Source organism: Candida theae, assembly GCF_024610275.1.
Source record: "Candida theae strain CBS 12239 chromosome Unknown scaffold1, whole genome shotgun sequence".
Classification (NCBI taxonomy): domain Eukaryota; kingdom Fungi; phylum Ascomycota; class Pichiomycetes; order Serinales; family Debaryomycetaceae; genus Lodderomyces; species Lodderomyces theae.
In genome coordinates, this window is record NW_026261439.1 from 128982 (window position 1) to 155701 (window position 26720).

General features: G+C 41.1%; 14 protein-coding genes across 14 annotated transcripts; 9 read left to right on the forward strand and 5 right to left on the reverse strand. All coding sequences in view use genetic code 12, as the record gives it.

Annotated features, from left to right (window-relative positions):
* Window positions 1-530: 530 nt before the first annotated feature.
* Window positions 531-2264, forward strand: KGF57_003194 (uncharacterized protein; the record flags this gene model as incomplete). Its single annotated transcript, XM_051752588.1, has 1 exon — window positions 531-2264. The coding sequence occupies one exon, from the start codon at window positions 531-533 to the stop codon at window positions 2262-2264; it is 1734 nt and encodes a 577-aa protein (XP_051608203.1).
* A 1033-nt stretch (window positions 2265-3297) lies between these two features.
* Window positions 3298-5013, forward strand: KGF57_003195 (uncharacterized protein; the record flags this gene model as incomplete). The annotated part of the gene is made up of 1 exon (XM_051752589.1): window positions 3298-5013. One exon carries the CDS (start codon window positions 3298-3300, stop codon window positions 5011-5013), a length of 1716 nt encoding a protein of 571 aa, XP_051608204.1.
* Window positions 5014-5149: 136 nt separating this feature from the next.
* On the forward strand, window positions 5150-5620 carry KGF57_003196 (uncharacterized protein; the record flags this gene model as incomplete). Its single annotated transcript, XM_051752590.1, has 1 exon — window positions 5150-5620. The coding sequence occupies one exon, from the start codon at window positions 5150-5152 to the stop codon at window positions 5618-5620; it is 471 nt and encodes a 156-aa protein (XP_051608205.1).
* A 205-nt stretch (window positions 5621-5825) lies between these two features.
* Window positions 5826-7592, forward strand: KGF57_003197 (uncharacterized protein; the record flags this gene model as incomplete). The annotated part of the gene is made up of 1 exon (XM_051752591.1): window positions 5826-7592. One exon carries the CDS (start codon window positions 5826-5828, stop codon window positions 7590-7592), a length of 1767 nt encoding a protein of 588 aa, XP_051608206.1.
* Window positions 7593-7648: 56 nt separating this feature from the next.
* On the reverse strand, window positions 7649-9043 carry SMF3 (putative divalent metal ion transporter; the record flags this gene model as incomplete). Its single annotated transcript, XM_051752594.1, has 1 exon — window positions 7649-9043. The coding sequence occupies one exon, from the start codon at window positions 9041-9043 to the stop codon at window positions 7649-7651; it is 1395 nt and encodes a 464-aa protein (XP_051608207.1).
* A 674-nt stretch (window positions 9044-9717) lies between these two features.
* On the forward strand, window positions 9718-11346 carry KGF57_003199 (uncharacterized protein; the record flags this gene model as incomplete). Its single annotated transcript, XM_051752595.1, has 1 exon — window positions 9718-11346. The coding sequence occupies one exon, from the start codon at window positions 9718-9720 to the stop codon at window positions 11344-11346; it is 1629 nt and encodes a 542-aa protein (XP_051608208.1).
* A 40-nt stretch (window positions 11347-11386) lies between these two features.
* KGF57_003200 (uncharacterized protein) lies at window positions 11387-12133 on the reverse strand (the record flags this gene model as incomplete). The annotated part of the gene is made up of 1 exon (XM_051752596.1): window positions 11387-12133. One exon carries the CDS (start codon window positions 12131-12133, stop codon window positions 11387-11389), a length of 747 nt encoding a protein of 248 aa, XP_051608209.1.
* A 406-nt stretch (window positions 12134-12539) lies between these two features.
* Window positions 12540-13028, reverse strand: ATP18 (F1F0 ATP synthase subunit i; the record flags this gene model as incomplete). Its single annotated transcript, XM_051752597.1, has 2 exons — window positions 12540-12787; window positions 12965-13028. 2 exons carry the CDS (start codon window positions 13026-13028, stop codon window positions 12540-12542), a joined length of 312 nt encoding a protein of 103 aa, XP_051608210.1.
* Window positions 13029-13251: 223 nt separating this feature from the next.
* KGF57_003202 (protein-lysine N-methyltransferase) lies at window positions 13252-14247 on the forward strand (the record flags this gene model as incomplete). Its single annotated transcript, XM_051752598.1, has 1 exon — window positions 13252-14247. The coding sequence occupies one exon, from the start codon at window positions 13252-13254 to the stop codon at window positions 14245-14247; it is 996 nt and encodes a 331-aa protein (XP_051608211.1).
* An 8-nt stretch (window positions 14248-14255) lies between these two features.
* On the reverse strand, window positions 14256-15266 carry KGF57_003203 (allantoicase; the record flags this gene model as incomplete). The annotated part of the gene is made up of 1 exon (XM_051752599.1): window positions 14256-15266. One exon carries the CDS (start codon window positions 15264-15266, stop codon window positions 14256-14258), a length of 1011 nt encoding a protein of 336 aa, XP_051608212.1.
* Window positions 15267-16228: 962 nt separating this feature from the next.
* On the forward strand, window positions 16229-19534 carry KGF57_003204 (aromatic acid exporter family protein; the record flags this gene model as incomplete). The annotated part of the gene is made up of 1 exon (XM_051752600.1): window positions 16229-19534. The coding sequence occupies one exon, from the start codon at window positions 16229-16231 to the stop codon at window positions 19532-19534; it is 3306 nt and encodes a 1101-aa protein (XP_051608213.1).
* A 394-nt stretch (window positions 19535-19928) lies between these two features.
* KGF57_003205 (m-AAA protease subunit) lies at window positions 19929-22769 on the forward strand (the record flags this gene model as incomplete). The annotated part of the gene is made up of 1 exon (XM_051752601.1): window positions 19929-22769. The coding sequence occupies one exon, from the start codon at window positions 19929-19931 to the stop codon at window positions 22767-22769; it is 2841 nt and encodes a 946-aa protein (XP_051608214.1).
* A 178-nt stretch (window positions 22770-22947) lies between these two features.
* NPL6 (Npl6p) lies at window positions 22948-24357 on the forward strand (the record flags this gene model as incomplete). Its single annotated transcript, XM_051752602.1, has 1 exon — window positions 22948-24357. One exon carries the CDS (start codon window positions 22948-22950, stop codon window positions 24355-24357), a length of 1410 nt encoding a protein of 469 aa, XP_051608215.1.
* Window positions 24358-24477: 120 nt separating this feature from the next.
* FGR15 (Fgr15p) lies at window positions 24478-26433 on the reverse strand (the record flags this gene model as incomplete). Its single annotated transcript, XM_051752603.1, has 1 exon — window positions 24478-26433. One exon carries the CDS (start codon window positions 26431-26433, stop codon window positions 24478-24480), a length of 1956 nt encoding a protein of 651 aa, XP_051608216.1.
* Between the last annotated feature and the right edge of the window lie 287 nt (window positions 26434-26720).

Consider the following 26720-nt stretch of genomic DNA (forward strand, 5'->3'; position numbering starts at 1 on the left):
ATATCTTATTGTATCGTTTGATGCTGAGAGACGAAAGGAGAAAATCCCTCAGTCGTGGTATTGTTTAAATGTTGGAGCTGCATAGATTATTCATCATGCGTCTCTAGGACATGATGATGCAGGTGCCTTTTATCCAATCAGTGCGTTATCAATTTCCTAATCGGTAAGCTTGTCAAACAATATCGTCAACGGATAATTTTTTTTTTTCTTCAATTTCCGTCGCGGCTTTTGTGTCGAGAGTCTTTTTTATTGTTAGCAGCTGCTACATCCCACGAAATATCAACAGATTAAATCACAAAGGAACGTCTGCATTTGGCATAAATTAAAGATAGGCGAAAAAAAAGAAACAGATAAGATAAGATTCAGCTTCAGATGTAACCATCCCCCATTGCGCCGAAAAGACGTTGAGCTCGCTTCCAGATATCTATATAAAGACCCCTCTCCCGCCACGATTCCCAAAGATGTGAATACTCAACGGTCAATTGAGACCTCTTGATACTAGTTCTTCACCAACTACGCACATATCTACAATGACATCGTCCAGTTCTATGGAAAAGAGAAGCCCACTGGCCGAGAGAGGAAGCATCGACCATGGCGAAGGTATGGTTCACCACATTACCTCGAACAGAATAGTCCAACAACCCACCCATGTACAACACCTAGATGATATTGCCATGTCCAACGAGAAGGATGCTCGTCGGTTGTTGAAAGAAGCACAGGCTAACTTGGAGTATCTGGCTGAGACTGGATACGCACCAGAATTGAGAAGAAGTTTCAGCACGTTTGCATTGATTGGAGTTGGTTTTGGAATCACAAACTCGTGGGCTGGTATCAGTGGATCTTTGATTGCGGGAATTGCTTCTGGTGGACCAATGATGATTGTTTATGGTATCATTATCGTTTCGTTCTTTTCATTATGTACAGTAATTTCATTGGCTGAAATGGCGTCAGCCTATCCAAATGCGTCAGGCCAGATCTACTGGACAATGAAGTTGGCACCACGCAGACTATCAAGAGGATTGTCTTATACAACTGGGGTTCTTTCATGGGCTGGTTCGGTTTTTACCACTGCCAGTATCACGATTACAACTTCAATAGCTATAGTTGCAATGTATGCTTTGTTCCGCCCAGAGTTTGTGGTCCACAAATGGCAAGTGTTTGTGACTTATCAAATCTTCAATGTGGTGATGTCGGTTTTCAATATCTACGATCGTCCATTACCTGCTATATTCATGGGAACGCTTGGTATTTCGATTCTTTCCTTCATTGTTGTCCTCGTTACAGTTTTGGCTATGCATAAAGGAGACTTCCAAAGCGCCAAATTTGTGTTTGTTGAATTTCAAAACCAGACAGGATGGAGCTCGTCAGGGGTTGCGTTCATTGTTGGTTTGATCAACCCCAATTGGAGTTTCAACGGACTTGATGCGGCCACACACATTGCAGAGGAATCACTTAACCCATCTACTGATATACCAAAAGCACTCATCTACACGATCATCATTGGGTTCATCACTACATTCTCGTATTGTATTGGTATATTCTTTTGCATAAAGAATTTGGATGCTGTGTTGACCACAAATACGGGTTTACCATTCTTGGAGATTTTGCATCAATCAACAGGATCGAGAGGAGCTGCTTTAGGATTGGGTATATTGTTGGTTCTCACCTCGTTTGGATGCACGATTGGTTGTCACACCTGGTCGGCAAGAATCTGTTGGGGTTTCGCCAGAGACAATGGGTTGCCATTTTCAAAGTATTTGTCAAGAGTTAACGACAAGACTGGAACTACCGTCTATGCACACTACATGTCGTGCTTCTGGGTTGCTGTTATTGGATGCATCTACTTGGGTTCCGACACCGCATTCAACTCGATCCTTGTGTGTTCCGTGATCTTTTTGTTATTGTCATACATGGTTCCCACCATTTGTCTCATGTTCAAGAGAGACCAGATCCAACATGGCCCATTCTGGTTGAACAAGTTTGGAATTGGATTGATTTGTAATATCGCTCTCGTTATTTGGACTATATTCACCACGATTTTTTACAACTTCCCTTCCACAATGCCTGTTTCTGGAAGCAACATGAATTACTCATCAGCTGTGTTTGGTGTTGTGTTTATTCTTTTCTTCTGTGATTGGATTATCCGTGGCCGCAAGGAGTATATTGACATTGAGGATAGAGAGGGCCAAAAGGATGCTTTGACGCACGAGTTATCCAACCAAGTGTCGAACATCGAAGTCATCTTGTCCCATCCACAGAAGTAATGATGAGAATAGTTTGTTTTTGTAGTACGTTGAGTTTGAATTGATAGAATTTTGTTGTAGCTTGCGATTTCTTTGTAAATTTGCACTCTTTCGTATGAAGCTGAGAGACCATGGCAATTACCATGAAACCACAAGGCCACAAAATCTCAGCTCAAAATGTAGCAATACATAGATCCTGAAAAAAAAAAAAGAAAAAAAGATAACGAGTCTCCTTCTGCCCGCAACCAATTTAGCATTCACAAGAATGGTGCGGCTAACGGAACAAAACCCAGAATCCCTTTCGCACTAAAAAGTGGTTATGAATACCAAAACAGGGATAGTTGAGTGTGGGGAAACCTTGCACGGTTTGTGGCAAATATCGTATCTTTGATTAGAGGAGATTCGAAACACTTCCCCGCCAAGTTTTCTATCGAGGTTTGTGTAGTTTAGCCTAAAAGGCGGAGTTTTGCAGTTGTTGTTTAGGCAGACTTGCATAACTCCGCAAGTAATAGACTACATCGCTTCAGACTGGCAATGGAATAAAGTTGTTTAGACAATAGGCTAACTTTACTTTTATTCATTTGAAAGCGGAATTGGGATTGCCATTGAGTGTGATGGCAATGTATGTAGCAAAAGAATGGTTTCAAGAAAAAAAAATCAAATTCGATGAAGTAGATGTGTGGGTGGGGGATCCTGCAAAAAGAATCCGCTATAAAAAAAAAAAGGTCGCGCTTTCACAAAATGACAAAATTCTATTCTCTTCAACTCCACTTTGAAGTGTTCAAATCAAGTAATCACTCACGCATATTCTCAAAATCCCTTCTGTATGGTCCTTCAAACGTTTGGAATATGGATGTTGCAGATTATACGAATTGCACACTCCTTTTAGTCAGATACAAAGCCGTCCTAAAATAGACTAACCAATGACCCATTCTCTTTTGATGAGGGGAAGGGACTTGGAACTCAAATAACATAATATATATAAATGGAAGACTCTCTTCTGCAATGACAACATTCTCGCTGCTTTTGCAATCTTAGACAAGTAAATCCAAAGATGTCAGACTCAATACACAAGCCCGAGTCTTCATGGGACAGTCACAGTGAAGGAGATGAAAATTTTGTTAACCCACCTGTTCCAGACAGAGTTCGTCTGCCAGCCACCATTAGAAGTTTAGATAATATTGCAACAGCAAATGAGAGAGAGGCATCTAAAGCATTGAAGGAAGCACACGCCAACTTAGAGTTTCTGGCTGAGACTGGATACGCACCAGAATTGAGAAGAAATTTCAATATAATTTCGTTGATTGGAGTTGGTTTTGGAATCACAAACTCGTGGGCTGGTATCAGTGGATCTTTGATTGCGGGAATTGCTTCTGGTGGACCAATGATGATTGTTTATGGTATCATTATCGTTTCGTTCTTTTCATTATGTACAGTAATTTCATTGGCTGAAATGGCGTCAGCCTATCCAAATGCGTCAGGCCAGATCTACTGGACAATGAAGTTGGCACCACGCAAGTATTCGAGATTACTTGCCTACATAACTGGAGTATTATCGTGGGTGGGATCAGTGTTCACGTCAGCCAGTATTACAACCACCACATCGATTGGTATAGTTGGGGCTTATGCTTTGTTCCGTCCTAACTTTGTTGTCCACAAATGGCATGTGTTTGTCACCTACCAGATATTCAATATCTTTGTTCTGATTTTCAACGTTTATGATCGCCCTTTGCCCGCTATATTCATGGGGACTCTCGGCATATCACTTTCGTCGTTTATAATTATCATCATCACGGTTTTGGCTATGCATAAAGGAGACTTCCAAAGCGCCAAATTTGTGTTTGTTGAATTTCAAAACCAGACAGGATGGAGCTCGTCAGGGGTTGCGTTCATTGTTGGTTTGATCAACCCCAATTGGAGTTTCAACGGACTTGATGCGGCCACACACATTGCAGAAGAGTCGTTTAATCCTGCTGTTGACGTACCCAGAGCCCTTATAAGTACGGTGGTTATCGGTTTTGTGACGACATTTACATTCTGTATTGCAATATTCTTCTCCATAACGAATTTGGAAGCTGTTTTTGCATCAAACACGGGTATTCCAATCTTGGATATTTTCCACCAGGCAACAGGATCCAAAGGTGCCGCCTTGGGATTGGGTATTTTGATCATCATCACCGCTTTTGGCTGTAACATTGGATGTCACACATGGTCGGCAAGAATCTGTTGGGGCTTCGCCAGAGACAATGGGTTGCCATTTTCAAAGTATTTGTCAAGAGTTAACCCCAAGACAGGGACTACAATCTATGCACACTTTGTGTCGTGCTTCTGGGTTGCTGTTATTGGATGCATCTACTTGGGTTCCGACACTGCATTCAACTCCATATTAGTGTCGTGTGTGATGCTCTTGTTGTTGTCGTACATGGTTCCCACCCTTTGTTTAATCTTCAAGAGGAACCAGATCCGACATGGCCCATTCTGGTGGGGCAAAGTCGGTTTATTTTGCAATATTGCACTTGTTGTTTGGACTATTTTCACTACAGTATTCTACAACTTCCCATCTGTGATGCCTGTCACTGCTGGAAACATGAACTACTCCTCAGCTGTGCTTGGTGTTGTGTTTGTCATCTTCTTCTGTGATTGGATTGTACGCGGGCGTAAAGAGTTTGTTGATATAGAAGAAAGAGAGAGACATAAGGACGACTTGGCGCTTGAGCTTTCGAACCAAGTCTCGAGGATTGAGGCGATCATGTCGAACCCAGGTAAATGATTGTATACAAACTATTTTATTTTGCTTTTAAAAAAATTATTGACGTGTTGAGTAATGCGGTTGTAAAACTTTGGTTGTGAAGCCACTCTCCCCACACTCCAAATGAAATAGAAACAACCCGATTTTACCATCAGCCATGGGTTCTTCATCTAACAATTGGAGTTTTTCTTTCTACGAAGAGAGCTATGAGGAAATGTGTCTGACAGATGCCGAAGATGTTATAGAGGACACCAGTAAAACATCAATCTTGTCTGAGGGAGTCTCTACAGATGTGGTGGAAGCAGCACATGAGACTCAAAAAAGTGTTTACAATCCATTTCTTTTGACCAAAATGAACTATTTCAAGAGAAGATCATCAAAGGTCAAGCTAAGGGTCTTTGATAAAAGGATGATCATCTCGAGGGACAAGGTGATCAAGAGTATCCATCCGGTCGATCAAAAAAACAAGAATGTTTTGTTCTGGAAGTGTGTTACGGAGTTCAATAAAAGAAAGGGATGCCCCACCGAAACATTGATAATAACTTTTGCTAGAAAAGTTGGATGCAAGCCACGCTCAGTTACTGTGACCAAAGAACAAGGTAGTAGTTGGTATACATTAGGCGTGTGATCATGCACAAAATTAAAAAATCCTCGATATCCAAAAGATTATTAGAAGAAAAAAAAAAAAACAAAAAAAAGAAATATTCACAGAGAGATACATCAACAAAAAAAAAAAAACAAATCGATTAGTTTTGAGAGTCTCTGTACAAAGCAGCTATAATCAGGCTTCCACAGAAGTGTAATTTTGTCAACAGGAGACAACAAAACTCAACATGACTCAAGATTATGAAAACGGTGGCTCTACAGGTACGTTGCAAGCAACTTTGAAATCCACGAACATTGAAGTACTAACGACCTTCAAAGCTCACTTTAACGCCATATTGCCAGATTTATTCACAGTCTATCAGCACACCAATGGCGACATCATAAGCAAAGAAGTGTTGCCGGAGAATTTCTACGAGCCTGATCCGGATGCGATCATCTCCTCACTAAAAGAGAAAGATTCAAAAGTGTTTACAAGCTTATCTCGTCAATACGAGGAAGGCAAATATAACTCATCACCTTACAGGTTGTACCATGACATCAAAGCAGTTTCATCTGTTCTTTTGAGTAAGGAATCTCAAGGCTCGGAAGCTTACAAGCAAATTGATTTCTTCTACAAGTTTTCCTGTGAATTGTTATTAAGGGAGATGGGTACCATCGTTCAAACTAACCAGTCAAATGATATCACAAACGAGCTTGAAACTCAACTTGAAGACGAATTCAATAAGATTTTGGACACGTACACACTTGCAAATGGAGAAGTCATCACATACATTTCAAAAAGCAGGGAGGAAGATTATCAAAGTCGTTCAAGCATATACAATCCCCACCATCCACCTCCAATAAAGCAAAAAATACAGCCATTGTTTTCGTCAATTATCCAAAAGTCAAGTTTGGACTCTACACCGACCTTGGTTGACGAGCCATTCACTGTAACAAAAGTTGTACCGATGGTGAAGGATTCCAATTCAAATAATTTATTGGAGAATATCTCACCCTCGAGTGCTACAATACCACTTCCATTACAAGGACCAACCAACATCTTGCATGATTTTTTCCACCCAACTTGGTACACCGTTGCTATGCCAGATTGGTTGACGTACAAGGCTTTAAGTTTGAGATCAACAGTTGAGTTGCCGCAATATGCTGATTTACCATACACCTCAAACGAGCCTCCCATGTTGAACATATTACGAAACCACAATAATGAAAAAGGAGGTGCAAATAATACTTGGGGTCTGGGGCACAACTATCAATCCTTTGCTCCCAACAAGGATGGCAAAGGCGCTGTCGTTTCTGAGAGACTAAAGGGCAATATATGGTTGCAGCATATTGGTGTTGCCGAAATAGAAAAGCTCAAGCATAGTTTTGTGCATGCAGACGATGCTATGGACGAGGATACAGAGGTTGAGGATGTAGAAAGGACTCAGGGGGAAATTGCAACACCAAGTGGGACCCGAGACGACAACGACGTGGAGGTGGAGGATGCGGAAGACCCAACAACAGAAATCAAGAAAGATGATGGCGATTTAAAAGAACAGCACGAAATCAGTTTGACAAATTTGATCAAATGGGATCCACAAGAAATCAAGTCTCTTGAATTTTTGAAAGATCATCAGCAAGACTTGTTGCAACCTTCAAAATTACAACGCTTGATTTCAGACTCTTTGTTGGAGATCAACAAATTGCGCCAGGAGAGGTATGCCAAGGATCTTTCGTGTCCCAGTGACGAAGAAAACCAATTGCATAAGCGTGTACATCATTTACTATCGATTACTATGAAGTTGTACAATGTTGGTCCGGGTAGTTTGGGGTACAAAGTCAGCAAAAAGATTCCTACTTTGGTCAGCGAGTACAATGGTACATTGCCAGGTATGCCAGCATCAAGATCGTTGATTGGATCCGGGTCGCATCTCGGAACAAGTCATATAACAAAGCCAGGTAGGTTGCCCAATTTGCGAACATCCTCTACACGTGGAAGAAGAAGGCTACAATAGATTTGGCAAGATCCTTTAAAAAAAAAATACCAATTTTTTTTTCTTAATTGTGAATTTTATATGTCTGCTCCGTTAGCAAACGCAATGATCAAGTAGATATTTAGAGCTGTAATGATAATCCATGTAAGGATACTCGTGATTTGTAGGAATGTTCCATTCTCGTACGTGATTGTTTTTGACACATCGGTGTTGTCCTGACTGGATGTGAGTAATGGACTAGTTTCGTCCAGTACGCTGCTAGTTTTGTGAACCACCATGTACTTCTTTTTACAAGTAAAGTAAATCAAGGGTGCACTAACGATTGGTAAGATGAAACTGAGCACAACCTGCGACGAATTCATGACTTTATTGACACCTTCTCGACCAAGAATGCCAATGACAATTACAACAGGCACGATTGCAATTATTCTAGTCATTATTCTTCTTTTCCAAGGAGCAATTGTCCAATTAATGAAACCCTCAGATACAATTTGGCCCGCCATGGTACAAACAATCCCAGCACTTTGACCAGAAAACAACATACTCAAAGCAAACAACAAACCTGCAGCGGGTGATATGTACCGCGACAACATTTCGTATATGGATAACAAGTCGGCGTCGGCAGCATCGGGTTTTCCGTAAAGTGTGGCCCCGGCCACAATCAATATTGCAGAGTTGACAAACACAGCAACAATAAACAACGACAAGATCAACTCAGCGTATGAGTAGTTTAGGCAGTATTTTATTGCTTCATATGATGGCTTGTATTTCGTTACAAGCATGGACCCATTGGACAAGCTTCTCAATCTTGACATTGGGGTAGGTGCAAGGTCTTCTGACGTCTCATTTGGGGCGTTGGGATTGATGGCGCTTAACTGCGCATTATCCGAACCAATAAAGACAACTTCTTTTAAGCCATGCTTTTCATCGAAATCCTTCAACCTCGGTTGCACCAAAGCTGACCCAAGGAACAACGAGTGTGGCATGACTGTACTTCCCACAATTCCACAACTCAAGAACAATGCATTCTTCTCTTTAAAGATTTCCTTGTTCACCGGAAGAAATCCTTTAAAGATTTCCCAACCAGCGCCAGGTTCAAACGGGCACCTGAACAACTCCAAGATGAAACAAACGCAAGTGGCCATGACTAAAATGGACACCAAGATTTCAAACACCTTGGTTTGCTTTAAAGAGCCGTCCTTGTGATATGCCATCAAGACAATCAATACATCAAGAACAGTAATGAGCACACCATATAGCAAGGGAATGCCAAACAAGATCTCCAACGATATCGCCGTCCCAACCACTTCTGCCAAGTCAGTGGCGATTATGGCTATCTCGGCACACAAATACATAAACAAATTCCATTTGGGAGTCAAGTTTAATCGACACATTTCAGCTAGGTCTAGACCCGTTATTGTTCCCAACTTTACACATAGCGTTTGCAAAATCACTGCAAATATGTTTGACATGAATATGATGAAGCAGAGTTTGTACTGGTACATTGACCCACCCGAGGTCGAGGTGGAGTAGTTGCCTGGATCCAAGTATGACACCGAGACGACCAAGCCCGGGCCTATAAATGTGAGGTATTTCTTGAAAGTCTGAACTGTAGATTTTATTGCTCGGTGCATGTTTTGCTATTCGAAAGGAGCGACTTGTGATATATGGGGTTAGGTATAGCAAAAAATAACAGCCGATAAGGAGTTTTGACAGGTGGTGGTGGGAGAACTATGTGGAGAATGTTTTGCGATATCTCTGTATGATTCGGAAAAAGTTAGGAGAGAGGTTTTGCTTTCCACAATTCCGAAATTCGCGTTTTGCGTTGAAGATCCGGGGGAGGGGCAAACACTTTAAAAAGCTTTCAAGCAAAGTTATCACAACAGCAAACTCAGGCTTTACGAGAATGAGAGGAGATTCGCAGCTTTGTTGGTGTAAAATAGTAGGAGTCCAAGATTTATGATACTGTCTCATCAATGAGGTGACTCAAGGAGAGTAAACTTAGGGTTGTTGCTAATTAGCGGCACTGTGCTACCAATATCAACTGAATGTTTTTCGACCCTTTTTTGCTTTTTTTTTTTTTTGCTTGTCCTGTCTATGCAAGACTATAAGCCTTTGACAGCATCAATCTAGCCCACTGATTTTTATGCTTGTGATACCGAGAACACTAAGGCACAAGTCGATACATTACTCAATTAGCCTTCCACCATGCGCATCCTTGTGTAAGCGGGCGAGGCCATATTCACAAGCAACGGCACTTCATGATAACCAAAGATCAGAGCCAAACACATTACTATACAACTTGAGCAACTACCAGAGTAGTTTCCCTAAAGACAAGGAATTGAACAAGTACATAGCAACACTCAAACAATTGCTAGCTAACAGGCACGAGCCACAGGCATTCAACATTGGTGTCTTGTACGAGTCACCCGACGTGCGCCGAAATTCGAAAATTATGGAGGTGTTACTTGCTGATCCATTGGCTTCGAACAATCAAGTATGGTTTGAACGCATAAGGAAAAGGAACGGATTGGCAAGATTTATATTTGGAGAGTACAACAGAGATCTTGTCGATGCGGATGACCTTGAGTACCAAATTCCATCGCCCGTACTAAATGGATTTTATAGAAACACATTTCACAAAGAAGCTCCAGAGACACCAAATGATTTGATAATAGAGGAGTTTGAAGATGCGGCAGAGTTGGAAAGAAGGATTAGTGATTTGGTGTATGTTGTATATGTCACTCATCGATTCAATTATGTCTCTGCAGACTTGCCCTCAATTGTGAGAGATCGACTTCTCTTGCAAGTCATTGACAATACAGAATACTCGCCCATGAGCACTGAACTGGCACCGCTCTCACTTGAGGAGGGAATACAAACACATTTGATCAAAATCAATAGCAAACTTGCATACGAGGGTATTGTTCAATTCATGGAAAGAGATGTACATGCAGCAGACGAGTACATAGATAGCATGACTCGAAGTAACATTTATGAGCTATTCAAGTTTGTTGATTATTATCTGAGAACGAACAATTTGGTTAGTTGGTATTTTGAAAAGGTTAGTGGAATGATCCAGAGTAAAATCGACAAGTCCAATACGGTAATTAATGAGGGTTCTGAAGTGACACAGTCGGAGATTGAACAATTTGGACAAATGGTCAACTCAGAATTGCAATATGAATTTATTCCGGAAACGACCAATTTTGTTCAAAAGCAATTGTCGTGGTGGAAGTTGTACTATAAGAATGACAATGTGGAATACGACTTGAAAGATTTCTTTAGCAAACACTTTATGAATCGGGGAATCGAGAATTATAATTTCCTTCGAGGAAAGATACTTTCTACAGATGAGGTGGTGGAAAATCCGCTCTTGGAATTGAAAAATGATGTCATTAATAGGCGAGTCAGTTTGGAAGTCCAACCGCAAGTTTATTCTATACTTTCAAAAGCGTTTGTCTATTATCAACTACCCATTTCGGTCATTGCCGCATTAGCATATCAGTTTTTCGGTTTCAGTGGGAATGCCTGCATAGCCTTGTCCAGTTTGGGGTGGGTGTTAGGTTTCAACCAAGTATCAAGGGACTGGATCAAATTCATAACCAAATGGGCGAGGCAATTATTTGAAGAAGTGAGACTCACAGTTGGTGGTAAATGCATTGACCATGGACTTTTGCAAGAATCAAACGATCAAGTAATCCAACTTGACGCCGAAACCAAAATCCGTCAAAGAATTCTTCATGATATAGAAAAGAGTTTTGTGCCAAAATAAATAACATTCCATGAATAAATACAAAAACTCTCTAAGCAAACTATAAAGATGGCGGGCCCTCGTCTACAACATTACTCTTGGCCCCCTTTAATTGCGACTCCAACCTCTCAAATTCCTTCATTGCAATCTCTTCCTCAGGATCCAAAATCTGCTGCACCTCTTGAACTTCTTCTATGTAATGCTTCAACATGCCTTCAATCCCACTCTTTAACGTGTCTTCACTTGCACTGCATGATTTACAAGCCCCCTGGAGCTTCAAAAACACCGTACCGGTCTCTTCATCAAATCCCTTGAACTCAATATCTCCCCCATCGTCTTGAATAGCCGGACGTATCCTTGTTTCGATGAGTTCTTTGATCATCAGTACAATTTCAGATTCATCTTCATCTTCCAACGCTTGTTTATCTTCCTGAATCTTTTCAACAAGTTCATTAGTTATAACCGGTTTGCCCTCCCTGTGTTCTAAAAATTGCTTCATAGTGTCCGTAACTTCGTTTGACAAATCATGCCAATCGTAATTATCAAACTTGTTGACAGTTAAAAAGTCGGGTCCTAATAGGATCGACTTGATCCCAGGAAGTTTGAAAAGCTGTAATGCTAATGGTGAATGTATGGCCTGTAATGTTGAAGTGAATTCGAATGTCGTGTTCTCTATAGGTAATATGGGCTTATCTGGCGAGATGAACTTCAAAGCGTTTTCATTTGGTGTGGTTGCTGTCTTGATGTGGAGGAGACGCCTAATGACGCCTCCGTTTATATTGTGGAAAATGCTCCTTCTTGATAACATTGTATAAGCTGTGGAGTCTAAGTAAAGATGAAACTTGTTAGAGAAGAATCGGCTTGGGATTTTTATATAATCTTTGATTAATAATATGGAGAGAGAGTGTGTGTGAGTGAGTGAGAAGATGACTCTTTGAAAGTAAAAAACGCATCCCGGTAGCGCCACGATTCTTACATAACTTACCTACCTAATTGGCTGAAGATGGGCACAGACTTGAGTCAACCATCTACTTCCAAATCGATACAGAGTCACTACACAACAGACCTACAAGTCCACTGTCATCACTTTTGAATGTTTAATTTATTTTTGTATTTACCTTGCATAAAAGGAAATTTCAGTGAAATACCAAATCATTGATGTGAAAACACCTCTCTCATGCACAAGCAGCCGTGCCAACCTCGCTCTAGCGTAATCAATGAGCTTCTTCTTTCTTGTTCAAGTCAATGAATTTTCCACCATTCTTGAATCTTGGGTTTCTTGGATCGTTAATGAATTCGTCCGAGTTGGCTGAGGCAATTGAAGCTTTGTAGATCAAGTAGTATGTGACTCCGGCTATATTATCGATAGTTAGTAAAGAAAATGTTCTCAATTCTGGTAGCATAGTTGACATTGACGGAAATGAAGTGGACGTTCCTCCACGGGATTGTGATCTTGATATCTCTCAGTCTTTCAAAGAATGCACGTCCTACCCTTTCAAATTGAAAGTCCAAGGAACCAGCTTGAAATGCTCCGTTTATCTCAACCCAGTTCAATTGATTGGGTGCTCTGTCCTTCTCGATGTCTAAATTCGAAACCTCTTGACCCAACGCCAACAAACAGCTCAGTCATCTAACATACCTCCGACAGCATATGGCCAGTAAGTCTTCAAGACAGGGAATGGGTATTTTGGAAGCGATGGCATTGTTAATGTGTTTTTCGTGAAAGTGTGACTTGAAAGCAATAGGGGGTATCTCTCAATCTTTCTGTTCTCGTTGAAATTTTTCTTTTCAACTACGCACACACACACACACACACACACACACACACAGTGTCTCTCTCTCTCTCACTCTCTCAGTAGAAATGTTTTTTTTTTTTTTTCCTTTTTTTCTTCTGTTCGATTGGACAGGAGCTATATACAGGATTACATGTCTGGTGCATGGATGAACAAGTTGCAAGCATTCATTGAGCAAAGGGTACCAGTTAAGAAGATACATATTCCCAATGAGCTCACTACGTATGCCGCTCAACTAGAGGCTGTGCGGTTTTTGAAACCCCAAATTGACAACAATCCATTCTATTTCAAAGGTCTTCTTTCGCAATACATTCGTTGCATCGAAGCTTTAGATGAAGAGACATCAGATGAGATCTACGAGCTATATGTCGATCCCAAAATACTCAATGCAAAGGAATTGCCACCAGATGTACCGGATATGATCAAGTACCAAGTTGGGGGCTTCAATGTCGATTTTTCTTCTTCTGCAGATGACGTGCTTACCATGAAGGAGATGCCGAGGTTGATATCCGGTAATAATACTACAGGTCTACGAACATGGGAGGCAGCATTGTTTCTATCTAATATCCTCAATGATAAAGATGCATGTGTAAAGCCAGTACCTATCGATTTGAAGGGTAAAACAGTTGTTGAGCTAGGTTGTGGAACGGGGTTATTAGGACTTTCACTAGCCAAGCATCACCATCGACACTCACCATTACAAAAAATCTTTTTAACTGATGGCTCATCCATAGTGTTTGAGAACATGAACGAAACTTTGAGAGAGAACGATTTATCAGATGCGGATGAACTTCAATTTCAACAACTAATATGGGGCGAACCTTTGACTATACAAGAAGACATTGATATGGTTATTGCTGCGGATGTGACATATGATCTGAGAATACTTGAGCCTTTATGTCGTACTATTAATGACTTCTTTGACCTCAACAAGTTGCAGTTTGCGGTGATTGCGGCTACAGTGAGAAATTTGGAAACAATTCAATCATGGGAACAGGAGCTTGACCAGTGGTTTCCCAACCGCTGGAAGATCGCCATTCAAGAGGCCAGTCCAGGTACAATGTCGGCAAATTGTTATTTCGATGTGAATACTCCTGAAATACGTATATACACTATAAAACGTGACTAACAGTATACTTAGGCTTTCACACCAAATGCTCTGATTCTCTTTACTCCTCCATCTGGGATGATAGTAACCTTAATGTGTGAAAAAGGTTGATCATTTTCGATAGCAAACTCGTGCTCCTTGTCAGCTCCGGTTTTCGAATCTGGGACGACAGTGACCCATTCGGCATTATCGATATCATTTTCATCCTTGACAATAGTTCCCTTGACATTGATCTTTTGTGGAAAGTTACCTCTGAAATGAGCAGTGTCAATGACAATCTTTTGCAATTTAGCTGGAGCCCCCAATCTAATCACGACCCAATCAGTGTGGCCCGGTTCTCTAGATCTTTTTGTCTCCCAACCATCACTCATATCATGACCCCTTCCAGGTAACAATAAATTGTCAGCAGTACCAAAATGCTGGTCACTAACTTTAATTGCGACACCCCCATTCTTCACAGATGCAAAATCAACCACGTCCGAGGTATTTTTCGTTACTGGTACGACATGTCCATACAACCTGAATCTAGCGATACCCCCGTCTGGGTACATTCTCAATCTAGCATGAGTGTAGTTTTTTTCAGTGAGCTTGTCCCTGGCAAAAAAGTGTTTTTGACTAGGTCCACACTCAGTTTTGGGGATCACAGTTTCCCAATCTTTTTCACTCAACTTCTCCAATTCATCATCATTGAAAACCTGGACAGCCTCTACGGAAATTGCTGGTGCGTGATTACCATTAAAGAACGCAGTGTCCACCTCACACCCTATCAAATTAGCTGAGCTTACACCGAATTTGAAGATGACCCAGTCAGCCTCTTCCTCATTGTGTCTTCTTGTTTCCCATCCATCATACCATGCGCCTGCGTAGGTGAATCTAGTAGCGTCTCTGATTGGTGCTTTCGGTTTGATCAAGTTTTCAGCCTGAGCGAACCACTCATCAGAGAATGAATGGATTTTTCCACCTAATTTTTCACCGATAACGTCAACATATTTAGATACGACTTCGGAATGAAATTGTGACTCTGTCAAGACTTTAGCCATTTTGTAACCTGGTTGGTTTGAATATGTAGTAATGTGTGTGCTGAAGAGTTTGTAGAAGGGGGATGCTGTTATATGAACATTTTATTAGACTTTGTCGTGGTATTTATATCTTATTATGCTTCTCGGCAACTTCCGAGAGATCCTCGAAAAGTTTTCAACTGTGGTTGACTCACTCGCCATACACCGCGCGGCTAACATTATAAGGATTCTGTCCACTGTGCAAACATTAAAAGCACATCCCCACTTTGGTTTAGACTGGGGTGTCGATCTGTTGAAGACAGCTTCTGGACTCAAGTGGCCATCCACTTTGAGGTGCAATAAACACTGCGTTCTCAATACCTTACGCATAACACCTGGTGTTTTATCAATCACTCATAATGTAATTCACGGAGAGTACATTCCACTCGCCACATAGCCTTCGAGTATACAGCCCAACATGACGAAGTTATAGCCTAAACAACACTTATTGTTTTATTGCCATGGGACTTATCGCGCTGTCAAGGATCCCCTCGGTCATACGCAGTTTTGTCCGAGCATTTTTGGATCGCAACACAAAAGCGCAATAATACAGTCTACCTCACAACGGTCCAAACCGTCCAGTTCTAGCATACTTTACTACGAAAGTTGTGTTGAAAACCTGGGGTTTTTTTTTTTTTTTGCTTATAGAATAGATCAATGTCTTTCCAAACAGGAGCTATCCATGAAACGACCACTTTTCTCATAAGTTTACAGAATCATTAGGGTGAGTAATTGCCACTCTTGGTTTTAGTGTCACCTCGATTATATAATTCTTAAAACCGGAAATATAAACACCGCGAGCAAAAAGTTTCCACAAGAGGCTGAAGTCTCATCTTCAATTGAGAACTATAAATTCTATGCGATTAGACAGTCGTACGCATAACATTGGCTAACACATTCAAGATTCTACAGTACAGAGAGATATAGCTTCAAATCAAGTACCCATGGCTGATCCACGTAATGATGAAGAAGAAAACATTTCATTGAGTTCCATCTCAACGTCAGCTGCGTCTCGGGCATCGCCAAGAAACGCAGAAGAACCGATTACATTCGCACCAAAGTACGAAGTCAATAATGACAATAATGTAACATGCAATGAATACTATCCAGAAGGCGATAAGCGGAATATTGGAACAACCATAATAACCGAAGAGCCCGCAAGAAAGCAACCTTTGTGGAGAAAAGTTTACAGCGTGGTGTATCCTGATTATGTCCTAGATCACTTGAACTACAAGTCTTTCAAAGTTGTCATTCAAAGTTGGACGCATCTATACCCATCGGCGATATTGTCCATAGTACCGAAAACTAGTACATGGCTTGGAGGCGCTCCATATTTGACCATGATTGTCTCCTTCATTGGTATAGCCGGCGGTGGGTCCGTTATTATGAATGTATTGACTGCAATATTGATGTTGATTGGAGCATTGATTTCGTTTGTTCACCATGTTGTTAGATCAAAAATAATTAATGATTTGCATGGCGGAATCACGCAGCAAGAGCTAGTGCAAAGCTTGATCACTGAGGGAGTTTGCCAAGCAGGACCCGAACTCACCAACTGTATAACTGAGCAAGTTTTCAGTGGAAGGTACATCGAAACGAAAGCTGTTGCTGTGACCATGATATCCATGATTATAAACACAGTTATACTAGGCAACATACGACGCCTACATCCACTCGGAAATATGTGCTATATTATGGGTCAAATAGGAAATGTGATTTTCTCGTGTTATGGACATTTTTCTCCGTTGTATGAGCCGTTACAAATTGGATTTACGGTTTTGAAACCACTTGGATGTGGTCTTCTTTTGAAAGTTGGCGCAGGTTTCTTTGTATTTCCACTGACGTCCAACTTCAAGTACATTGCTGGTATGCAGGGAGTGCTCACACAATTAAAGCAAGCTTCAGAGAAGAATATGCGACTTTTCATGACAATGAAACCGTCGGCACCGAATTTTGCAAACTACAAAGCATTCAAGAAGGAAATGACTAGTATCAGGAGTAAAACAGCCCCTTTGGAGATACTTGCCTCAACCGTATGGTTGGAGTACTCTTATGGTAGATTTGACGTTGGTGATGTTGGACAACTCAGATCATTAACCAAAAACTTAATCACGTCAACTGCCAGTTATGCACATTTTTTCCAATTGTTGCAGGAGCGGACATTTTTTGCAAAAGATGATTTCACAATGTCAAGACGAAGATCGACTGTGTCTTCCTTGACCCATGGCCACGCCAAGATATATAGCGCGTTCCAAGATTCCTACAAAAAAGTAGGAGAATACGAACACAAGAAGCGTTTGAAGACGTTACGAAATCGATTCATGCATCAGGGACTTGGACGAAGATTAAGACCAGATGAAATAGATGAGATTGCTGAATTACTCACACATAATCTTAGTCCGTTTTTGGACGTATCAAACAAAGCACAAAGCAAGATACTAGAATGGCTCAATGCTGCAAATCACTTTAGGATTTTCGCTTTAGTTCCATGGGAATACAAAAAGCATGTTGCAAGGCAAAAGGAAATGGCAGAAAAGGTGAAAGAGGTGAAAAGGGAACTTGTGGAAACGCTTGCAAAATTTGAGAACGTCGATGTCTTGAAAGATATGATGATTGACAGCAACCAGAGCGAGGAGTGGCTATTGTTTTTGATTAGCCAGGGAGTGTTGTTTCTCCAGATTGCTCGCCATCAATGCGAAAATCTTGTCAAGCTTATCGATTTACTAATCGATTTGGATGAAAGGCGACCCACTCCCAAATTCATCACCTATTTCACTAAAAATAAGTATTCTAAGCCGCGACACTTGACAAGTGATCTTGACGAAGAGGTACCAGACTATTTACGAAAGGAGACTCAGAGCAGAGACGCAGACAATTTACCGCCATCAAATTTTGCTCAATATGTTGGATTATACTTGACTAAAGTATTCTACTTTCTAATATCAGATAGATTGTGGTTTTGGATTCGTGCTGGGGGGCTTATATGTATAGGTGCTATCCCATATTTTGTGAGAACTACCGCTCATTGGTACTACAGTAACAGAATGGTTTGGCTTGTTATTATGATTGCCGTTTCGATAAGTGAAAGTACCGGACAAACCACATATGTCTTTATATCAAAGCTTATTTACACATTTGCCGGGTGTTTACTAGGTCTTGTTTGCTGGTACATTTCGTGTGGGAGTGCTGCTGGAAACTACTATGGATACGGGGCTGTGACGGGTGTCATCTTTTTGTACTTGATATTCTTTAGACATTTTTCTGTACACCAGACCCTTTTACCTCAAATATTGTTTGGTGTGACGACGATTTTGGTATTGGGTACGTCTTGGCTAGATGCCCGTGGCAGCATGTCAGCAAATGTTGGATACGGATGGAGACCAGCTTACATACGATTTGTTAGTGTGGTCATTGGCTTGTGTATAGGGTCATTGACTGCTATTCTTCCCAAGCCAAAGTCTTCGAAACACATTGTGAGGCAAATATTGTCATCATCGCTATCGGAAGTTGGCAACATTCATTGTGACGTGGCAAAATTTGCCGTGAAAAGATCCAATGATCCCTCTTATCACATATTGGAAAGACATGACATTCTTTTGGCCCGATTCAGGTATCATTTTATGAAAATTGCGCTGTTAAACACACTCTTGGTACCGTTGAGATTTGAACTACCTATTGCAGGGTATTGGCCAGAATCGAAGTACTTGCGCCTTCAAGGGTTGATCGGAGACACTGTACAACTATACCTGATGATGTTGATTGCGATAAATGAGCTTGACGACCCGGTTTCATGGGTACCGATTATAATCAAACGTGTGGGTTTCTGCTACTCAGAGTTGGATGCTGAGATTTTCTCCCTCATTCATATGGCTTCCGATGCTATCAAGTCCAAAGAGGCGTTGCCAAAAATCACTGAAGCAAATGTGTCTTTAAGACACTTGGAGCTACTTAGCCGTCAGTGGGGTATAAACAAGATTTCATTGAGTGAACGGTTCTACAGCTCCAAAAGTGTTGATGCAGAAGGTCATGGTGCTATAACAGAGCACTTGGATTACCACAAGTTTTTCAGTCGTGATGGTCAATTGAACATCTTGTCGTTGTTAATTGCGCACATGATTTACAATAGGTTGGACGAGATAATGATAGTTGTAAAGGGACTTGTTGGAGAGATGTACGATTTTGATGAGAATATATTGATTGAGGATGACAGTGAAGACGAAGAAGCAGTTGATGATTTGGAGAGGGGGTGACTCTTGTGTAATCTGAACTATTGGGTATATATTGAATGTAATTATTTTGCAAGTAGATTTCTTGTGGAGAAAAGTGAGGTGATTTTGTTTCTTCTCTCAGAAATTAAGTATACAGATAATCAATAACCACTTTCCTGCAAAGATCGTTACAGAAAGACAGCAAGAAGTTGTCTTTGACGAAATTCCCAAATTGCTGCAAAAAAAAAAGAAGATTTGCAATCTAGATCGAAGTTTCCTGATGTTGGTGCGTGTACCTAAGCACAAAAACTTAAAGTTTTTTTTTTTTTTTTTATTTTTTTCAGAGAGGCAAAAATAAAAACTTGTAGCAGACTAATCGTGATATTAACTGACCCGATAACAAGAGCATTAACGGGAGCCTTTTCCAGATCACAAGATGAGCCTTTTTATACCACGAAGTAGGATTGGTCTCGCAAATGTTTTGAAGCGTTCGGTGCCAAGATGCATACCCATGTTGAGAAGATCATTCCATTCGTCTTCGTATTTTCTACAGAAGAATCAAAATTCCGATGATTACGAGGCTCAGTTAAAGAAGGTGAGACAGAAGTTTGAGAAGATGTCCAAGTCTCAAGATCTACCGGCCGCCACTCTTCCCGAAGTGCAACTCCCTGTCGACCCATTTGACATAAGATACCTCGACAGATTGTCAGTTGTTTGTGAGTTTATGTTGCGAGAATTTGAAAGAAAATGTGACGAGTTTGAAAAGTCCGGTGGGGTCATTTTCTTGGAAGATAATGTAGCTGAAAAGGAGATAAAGGATATCCAGGACTCATTTACAAGACTGCACCCTCATTTTCTGCCATTGACCAAGGGCGAGATTCTTCAAACTGTGCGTATCTACTACGTGTTAGCAAACAATTTGGAGTATTTGGACCAATTAAGGTTTAGTAACCCAGATGTGCAGAAGCTATTAACAGTGTTTGATAAAGCCACTACCGAAACTCAAGACTTGAACCCTTCTGATGTTGCACGCGACATGAGGCTCAACGAGAAATCAGTAAAACTTTGGTTTAAAATCTTTAGCACCCTCCTTTCAACACCATTTGCGGTCGATGGAAAAAGGACATTCGCACTTTGCCCCAACGAGTATCAAATAATCAATGATTTCCAGAAACTTAAACTAGTGTTGAAGCAAAGACACAACAATAGTGACATTTTTTCAAACTTTTTCAAGCAAGCAAGTGAGAACAACAAGAATCTGAGGAAGGGAAACAAAAAGAACAAAGGACCAGTGAATATAGAAATTGAGTTTACACCAAAGCAAATTGCTCAAGCCGTGGCTCTTATAGCACTTGTTGTATTTTTCATTTCCTACACAGGTAGTGATAATGGGAAGGAAATTACATTCCAGGACTTTGTTGCTAATTACTTGAGCAAAAACATGGTATCCAAAGTTGTTGTTGTGAATAACTCTGTTGCATACTTGGAGTTGAATGACAATGGATTGCGCCAGAATCACGCAGACAAGTTGTATTTTAGCATTGGTTCCGTTGAAACATTTGAACGTAACTTGAGGGAAGCACAAGATAAGTACAACATCAGTCCCCAAATGAGAGTTCCGGTAGTATACACAACCAAAGGTAGCACAACCAAATTCTTGATCAACTTCTTGCCGACTGTTTTGTTCTTGGGTGCTATTTACTGGATGACCAAAAAGGCCGCGTCATCAATGGGTGGAATGGGTCCAATGGGTTTTGGAAAATCTACTGCGAAAAAGTTCAATCAAGAAACGGATGTTAAAATCAAATTCAAGGATGTTGCAGGTATGGCAGAAGCAAAACAAGAAGTGACTGAGTTTGTCAACTTTTTGCAAAATCCAGAAAAATACGAAAGGCTTGGTGCAAAGATTCCTCGTGGAGCTATTCTTTCAGGGCCACCAGGAACAGGTAAGACGTTACTTGCCAAAGCCACAGCTGGAGAGGCCGGTGTCCCCTTTTATTCTGTATCGGGTTCCGAATTTGTTGAGATGTTTGTTGGTGTGGGTGCTTCTCGTGTACGTGATTTGTTCAAAACTGCTAGAGAAAATGCCCCCTCTATTGTTTTTGTTGATGAGATTGATGCCATTGGTAAACAAAGATCAAAGGGAAATGCCACAGGGGCAAATGACGAGAGAGAAACTACATTGAATCAATTGTTGGTTGAAATGGATGGATTTGACAGCACTGATCACGTTGTGGTCTTGGCAGGTACAAACAGAGCCGACATTTTAGATAGAGCATTATTGAGACCAGGAAGATTTGACAGACATATTCATATCGATAATCCTGAATTGCAAGGAAGAAAAGAAATTTTTGATGTTCATTTGAGAAAAATCACCTTGGAAAAAGATGTTGATCGTGATTTATCTGGAAGATTAGCAGCTTTAACTCCTGGATTCTCTGGTGCTGACATTGCCAATGTTTGTAATGAAGCTGCGTTGATTGCTGCACGGTACAATGCCAGTGCAGTGACTTTAAGACATTTCGAGTTGGCTATTGAACGAGTCATTGGAGGGGTTGAAAAGAAGTCGAAATTGTTGAATCCAGAAGAACAGAGGATTGTTGCATTCCATGAGGCTGGACATGCTATATGTGGATGGTTCTTGAAGCATGCACACCCGTTGTTAAAAGTATCCATCATCCCTAGAGGGAAAGGAACTTTGGGTTATGCACAGTACTTGCCTCCTGACCAATACTTGATGTCCACTGCGCAATTATACGACAGAATGATTATGACTTTGGGAGGTAGAGTGTCCGAGGAGTTACATTTTGCTTCCGTCACTGGAGGTGCTCATGACGATTTCAAAAAAGTCACAAATATTGCTCAATCAATGGTTTTGCGTTTTGGAATGTCACCAAAGATTGGTATGGTCAATTACTACGATACTAGATCTCAGGATGACTTGACCAAGCCTTTTAGTGAAGAGACGAGCAGGGAAATTGACGCTGAGGTTAAGAGAATCGTTCAAGAATGTCACGATAAATGCAAGCAATTGTTGAAGGAGAAGGCTAATGAGGTGAAGTTGGTGGCTGAGGAGTTATTGAAGAAGGAGTTCATCACTAGAGAGGATATGATTAGGTTGTTGGGTAAGAGACCATTCCCTGAGACTAACGATGCTTTCGACAAGTATCTTGATGGTAAAGATGCTTTCAAGAATATTAAACCCGAGAATGAGAGAAAAGATAATGAAAAGGATGAGGGAGAGAAGAAAGAGGGGGAGGAAGGAGAGAGAAATTGAGCCACCAGTTCACTCGAGGCTACTGAATTACTATATCTTGTAGATAGAATAGATTACATGAATTATAAGTGTAAAAAAGTAGTATCCTGCATACAACCTGTTTCAAAGCTTGTTCCCAAAACAAAAAAGAAATGTTTTCATAATACCGCTATTAAGCTAGCTCAGATCCAACAGAATTATGGCTAAACGAGGAAGAGTACAGAAGTCACTAGATGACGAACACGATTCACAAGATGAGTATCGTGAAGAAGACTCTAGTGTTGTTGAGGATAATGTAAACCCAGAGGTGGATGTCGAGGATGATGAAGACGATGAAGATGCCGAAGTTGGACGGAAAAATAAGAAACGCAAGACTAGTGCTGTGAATGTAGTTTACGATGACAATGACTCAGATGCATTGGTCAATGAAGCTGACGTGGATGGCGCAGACGAAGAAGAGGAGGAAGAAGATGCAGAAGAAGGAGGAGGAGGAGATGACGAGGACGAGGATGAGGACGACGAGGAGGATGAGGAGGACGACGGTGGTGCAGCAGCAACAGGAACAGCAGAGGATAGCACCGAAGCAGAAACTGGCAAGAAGAGAAGAGGTCGCAGAAAGAAAGAAAAGAAGTACTATTACAAAGAGGAAGAAGTTTTCGACGCTGATGGGAACCCGTTAAGCACCGAGAATGACGAAGTTTACATCCCCAACGAGGATCCCAAAGGAAAAGAAAAAATAGACGAATTGGGTTATTTGCAAGGTGGTAGAGAATTCAGAATGAAGACTTTTAAAATACTCGGCGAGGGTGATCGGTTATACGTGATTTCAACGATCCCAGCACGTATGGTTGGATTCAGAGATTCATACTTGTTATTCAAAACTCATCGTACATTATTCAAACGTGTTTGCGATAACGATCAAAAGCAAGATTTGATCAATCGTGGAATCATTCCTAACTCATACAAGGGTCGTGCCGTGAATTTAGTCAGCGCTAGGTCGATTTTTAGAGAGTTTGGCGCCAAGATGATCAAAGAAGGTAAGAAAGTAATTGATGATTTCTGGGAACAGCGGGCAATCGATAATGGTGACATACCGGGTGAATACGCCGACCCTGATGAACTTTACAAGAACAAATTGTCCAGTGTGTTGGGTGAAGGTGTTGGTACTGGTGGTGGTGGTGGTGGTGGAAGCGGTACTGGTGGAAATGCAACACCAATGGCGCCCGCAACCTTAGTTGATTATCAAACTGACGAGACGTGGATTTATCAAATTGCGTCGAAAACTTCAGAGTATAATCATAAATTAGCTGACTTGCGTTTGCAAGTTGCTGCAAATGGATATAGGGATGTGTTTACCAATATTGTTCAGTTCCCCGAGTCTACCCAACCACATCAATCTAGAATTGAGAAAATTGGCGGTGGAGAAGTTGTAGCTGCACCTGCCGGTGATGAGCTAATGTACGACATTTATTTCAAGAGCAGGGATTTAAGGCGACCAATTACGGGGTTGGCGAGTGTACCCAAAGAAATTCTCGACGAGATTGATGATGAAGAGATTAAACAAGCTGTACTTGATCAACAAAAGCACGAAATAGCATCTGTATTATAAAGATAAATTTATATACTTTACAAAAAAAAAGGTGGAGGGAGGGAAAGAGTAGACAATCAATCTCCTCGTAGTATGAAACGTGTTTGATAGCATGCCTTTTCCACGCCGCTTTCATTTGGATCAACAATACGATTTGGCATTTGCAGAGTCTAACGACACCTGCTTAGGTACCTGCTGATTGTTAAACACAACCTCCTCATCTCCAGATTCCAAATCACTAGTTTCCAAATAACCACCAAAAGAAGTATTTGATCCTCTTCCAGTTCGTCTTCCACTGCCACCTTCTCCATCTTCTCCCTCAGCCTCGCCATCGCCATCGCCAACGCCATCACCAACGCCATCACCATCACCAACACCGTCAACCTCACCTATACCTCCAGTTTTACCCATATGTGCTCTCAACTCGAAATCCACTTTCGTCTTTCGTCTTCCCACATGTACAGTTATATCACCTTCCTCGACAACTTCTGCATGTTTTTTCGAGTACGCAACTTCAGCCTTCGCCTCTTTACCAAATATTTCATGATTGACTCTGATATGTTTGGCCAAGGTATCATGACGAGTAAAGATTCTGGGACCAACGCCAGGGTTTTGTTTCACACATACATAACATTTGAATAATTTCTTCTTTTTCGAATGAACTGTTTCTTGATGACGAATGAGCTCGTATTTTCTTGAGAATCGTCTCAAGCATAGCTTATGAGGCACTTCAGCTGAAGGCAATTGGCATTCATGGACAACGTCAGGGTCGTAATTGGACGACTTGCCCGCCACTCTGTCGTACGTAGTTGCATTGATTGGCTTTTTGATAATCTTGTGGTGTTCAAGCTTGACATCAGGTCTAAACGACCTCTTTTGTTTGTTTGCTCCTGATACAATATCAGCGACGTATTTATCGTGGTCGGCAGTATCAGGGTTCAATGAAAAGAAACGTTGGGTGCGTTCCTTCTCCTCGGCCGTCATTTGCAGTTCGTCAATCATTTTTCTGATTTTTCTCTTTCTTGTCCTAACTCTCGACCTGGGTAATGCTAGTGGCTGTTTCACATGATCATAGGAGAAATACTCGTAGTCATTGATGAACTTCTGATAGCATTCATGAATGTCTAATCCAATTAGATTCAAGAAATGGTAAAGTACTGGCTTCCAATTCAACAAGTTGAACAATTCCCAATAATTCAAATTCATGAAAACGGTGGTTAAGAATCGTATAGTTGCAGTTGAAATGTCAAGCGATTTGTAGCTCGTGGAAATCTTCATCATAATCTCAAAATCTCGCTCAACGACGAGGTAAAGTTGCGACCTTAACGGGTCATTAAAGTTGACAAATTCCTCAACAATATTGAGCAATCCGGTGTACTTGTCGTGCAATGCTGTGGTATGTTTGGGATCATATTTAGCTTCATACAAGACGTTGGCAATTTTGTACAAGTGGTTGGCATACTCCTCAGTGTCCAAGGGTGATGACTTAAGTAAGATTGATATCTGATGCTCAAGGAGCAAATCGTCAACTCTTTTGGTGTTGACTGTGGCATTACTTAATCTAAGGAATATGGTATTGATGTCATCGGTAGGGGACTGCTTGCAGGAACTCAACCCTAAAATTGGATCTGGGGAGCTTTCTGGCGACTCCTCTGCAACAAAATGCTGCGGAAGGGGAAGCAGAAGCGGATCTTCAGACAGGGGCTTAGATGAATCGGCTGGAATGGCTTTTTTTCGAGTTGAGGATTCAGTAGATTTGCTCGCTGATGGTGCAGTGCGATTGGTGAGTGGCTGTTGTTGCCGCGATGCCAAAGACTCCGTTGAAGTTACCGACTCTATTGCTTGTTTGGGCAGTGGCGAGTTTCGTTGAACAGATGCAAAACTTAAATCTGTGGACTTATCTGGACTTTGACGGTCTTCACTTGAAAGCTCGTCTTCTTCCTCCATGTCATTACTTGATTGACTTGGAGGCAATGAGTTCTCTTTTGATGTAGTATTGCTGTTATTATGCCCACTTTTTGTCGTTGTATTGTTGATAGCGTGACCATTCTCATGCATTGCATTTTGCGCCAGCCTTGCAGTTTGATATGAACTCATTTTATCTTACAGAAAAGCTGTTTGGTGTGATGGGAGGTGCTTCTTACAGCAAGTGAATAATATCTTAAGTATGGTATAGTTTTTGTCACAAGTAGATGGTAGGGAAAAAATGTTGCGTTGTTGTTGTTGTTGTTGGTATGTTATAGTAAGTTCTACAGTGGTTATGTAAATTTTTTTGTGAGGAAATTTTGATTGCAAAAATTCTCTCCCCCTTTTTAACTGACGACAAAAAATTCTCTTCTTCTCTTTCTCTTTCTCTTTCTATTTCTCTCTTTGCCACGACTCTA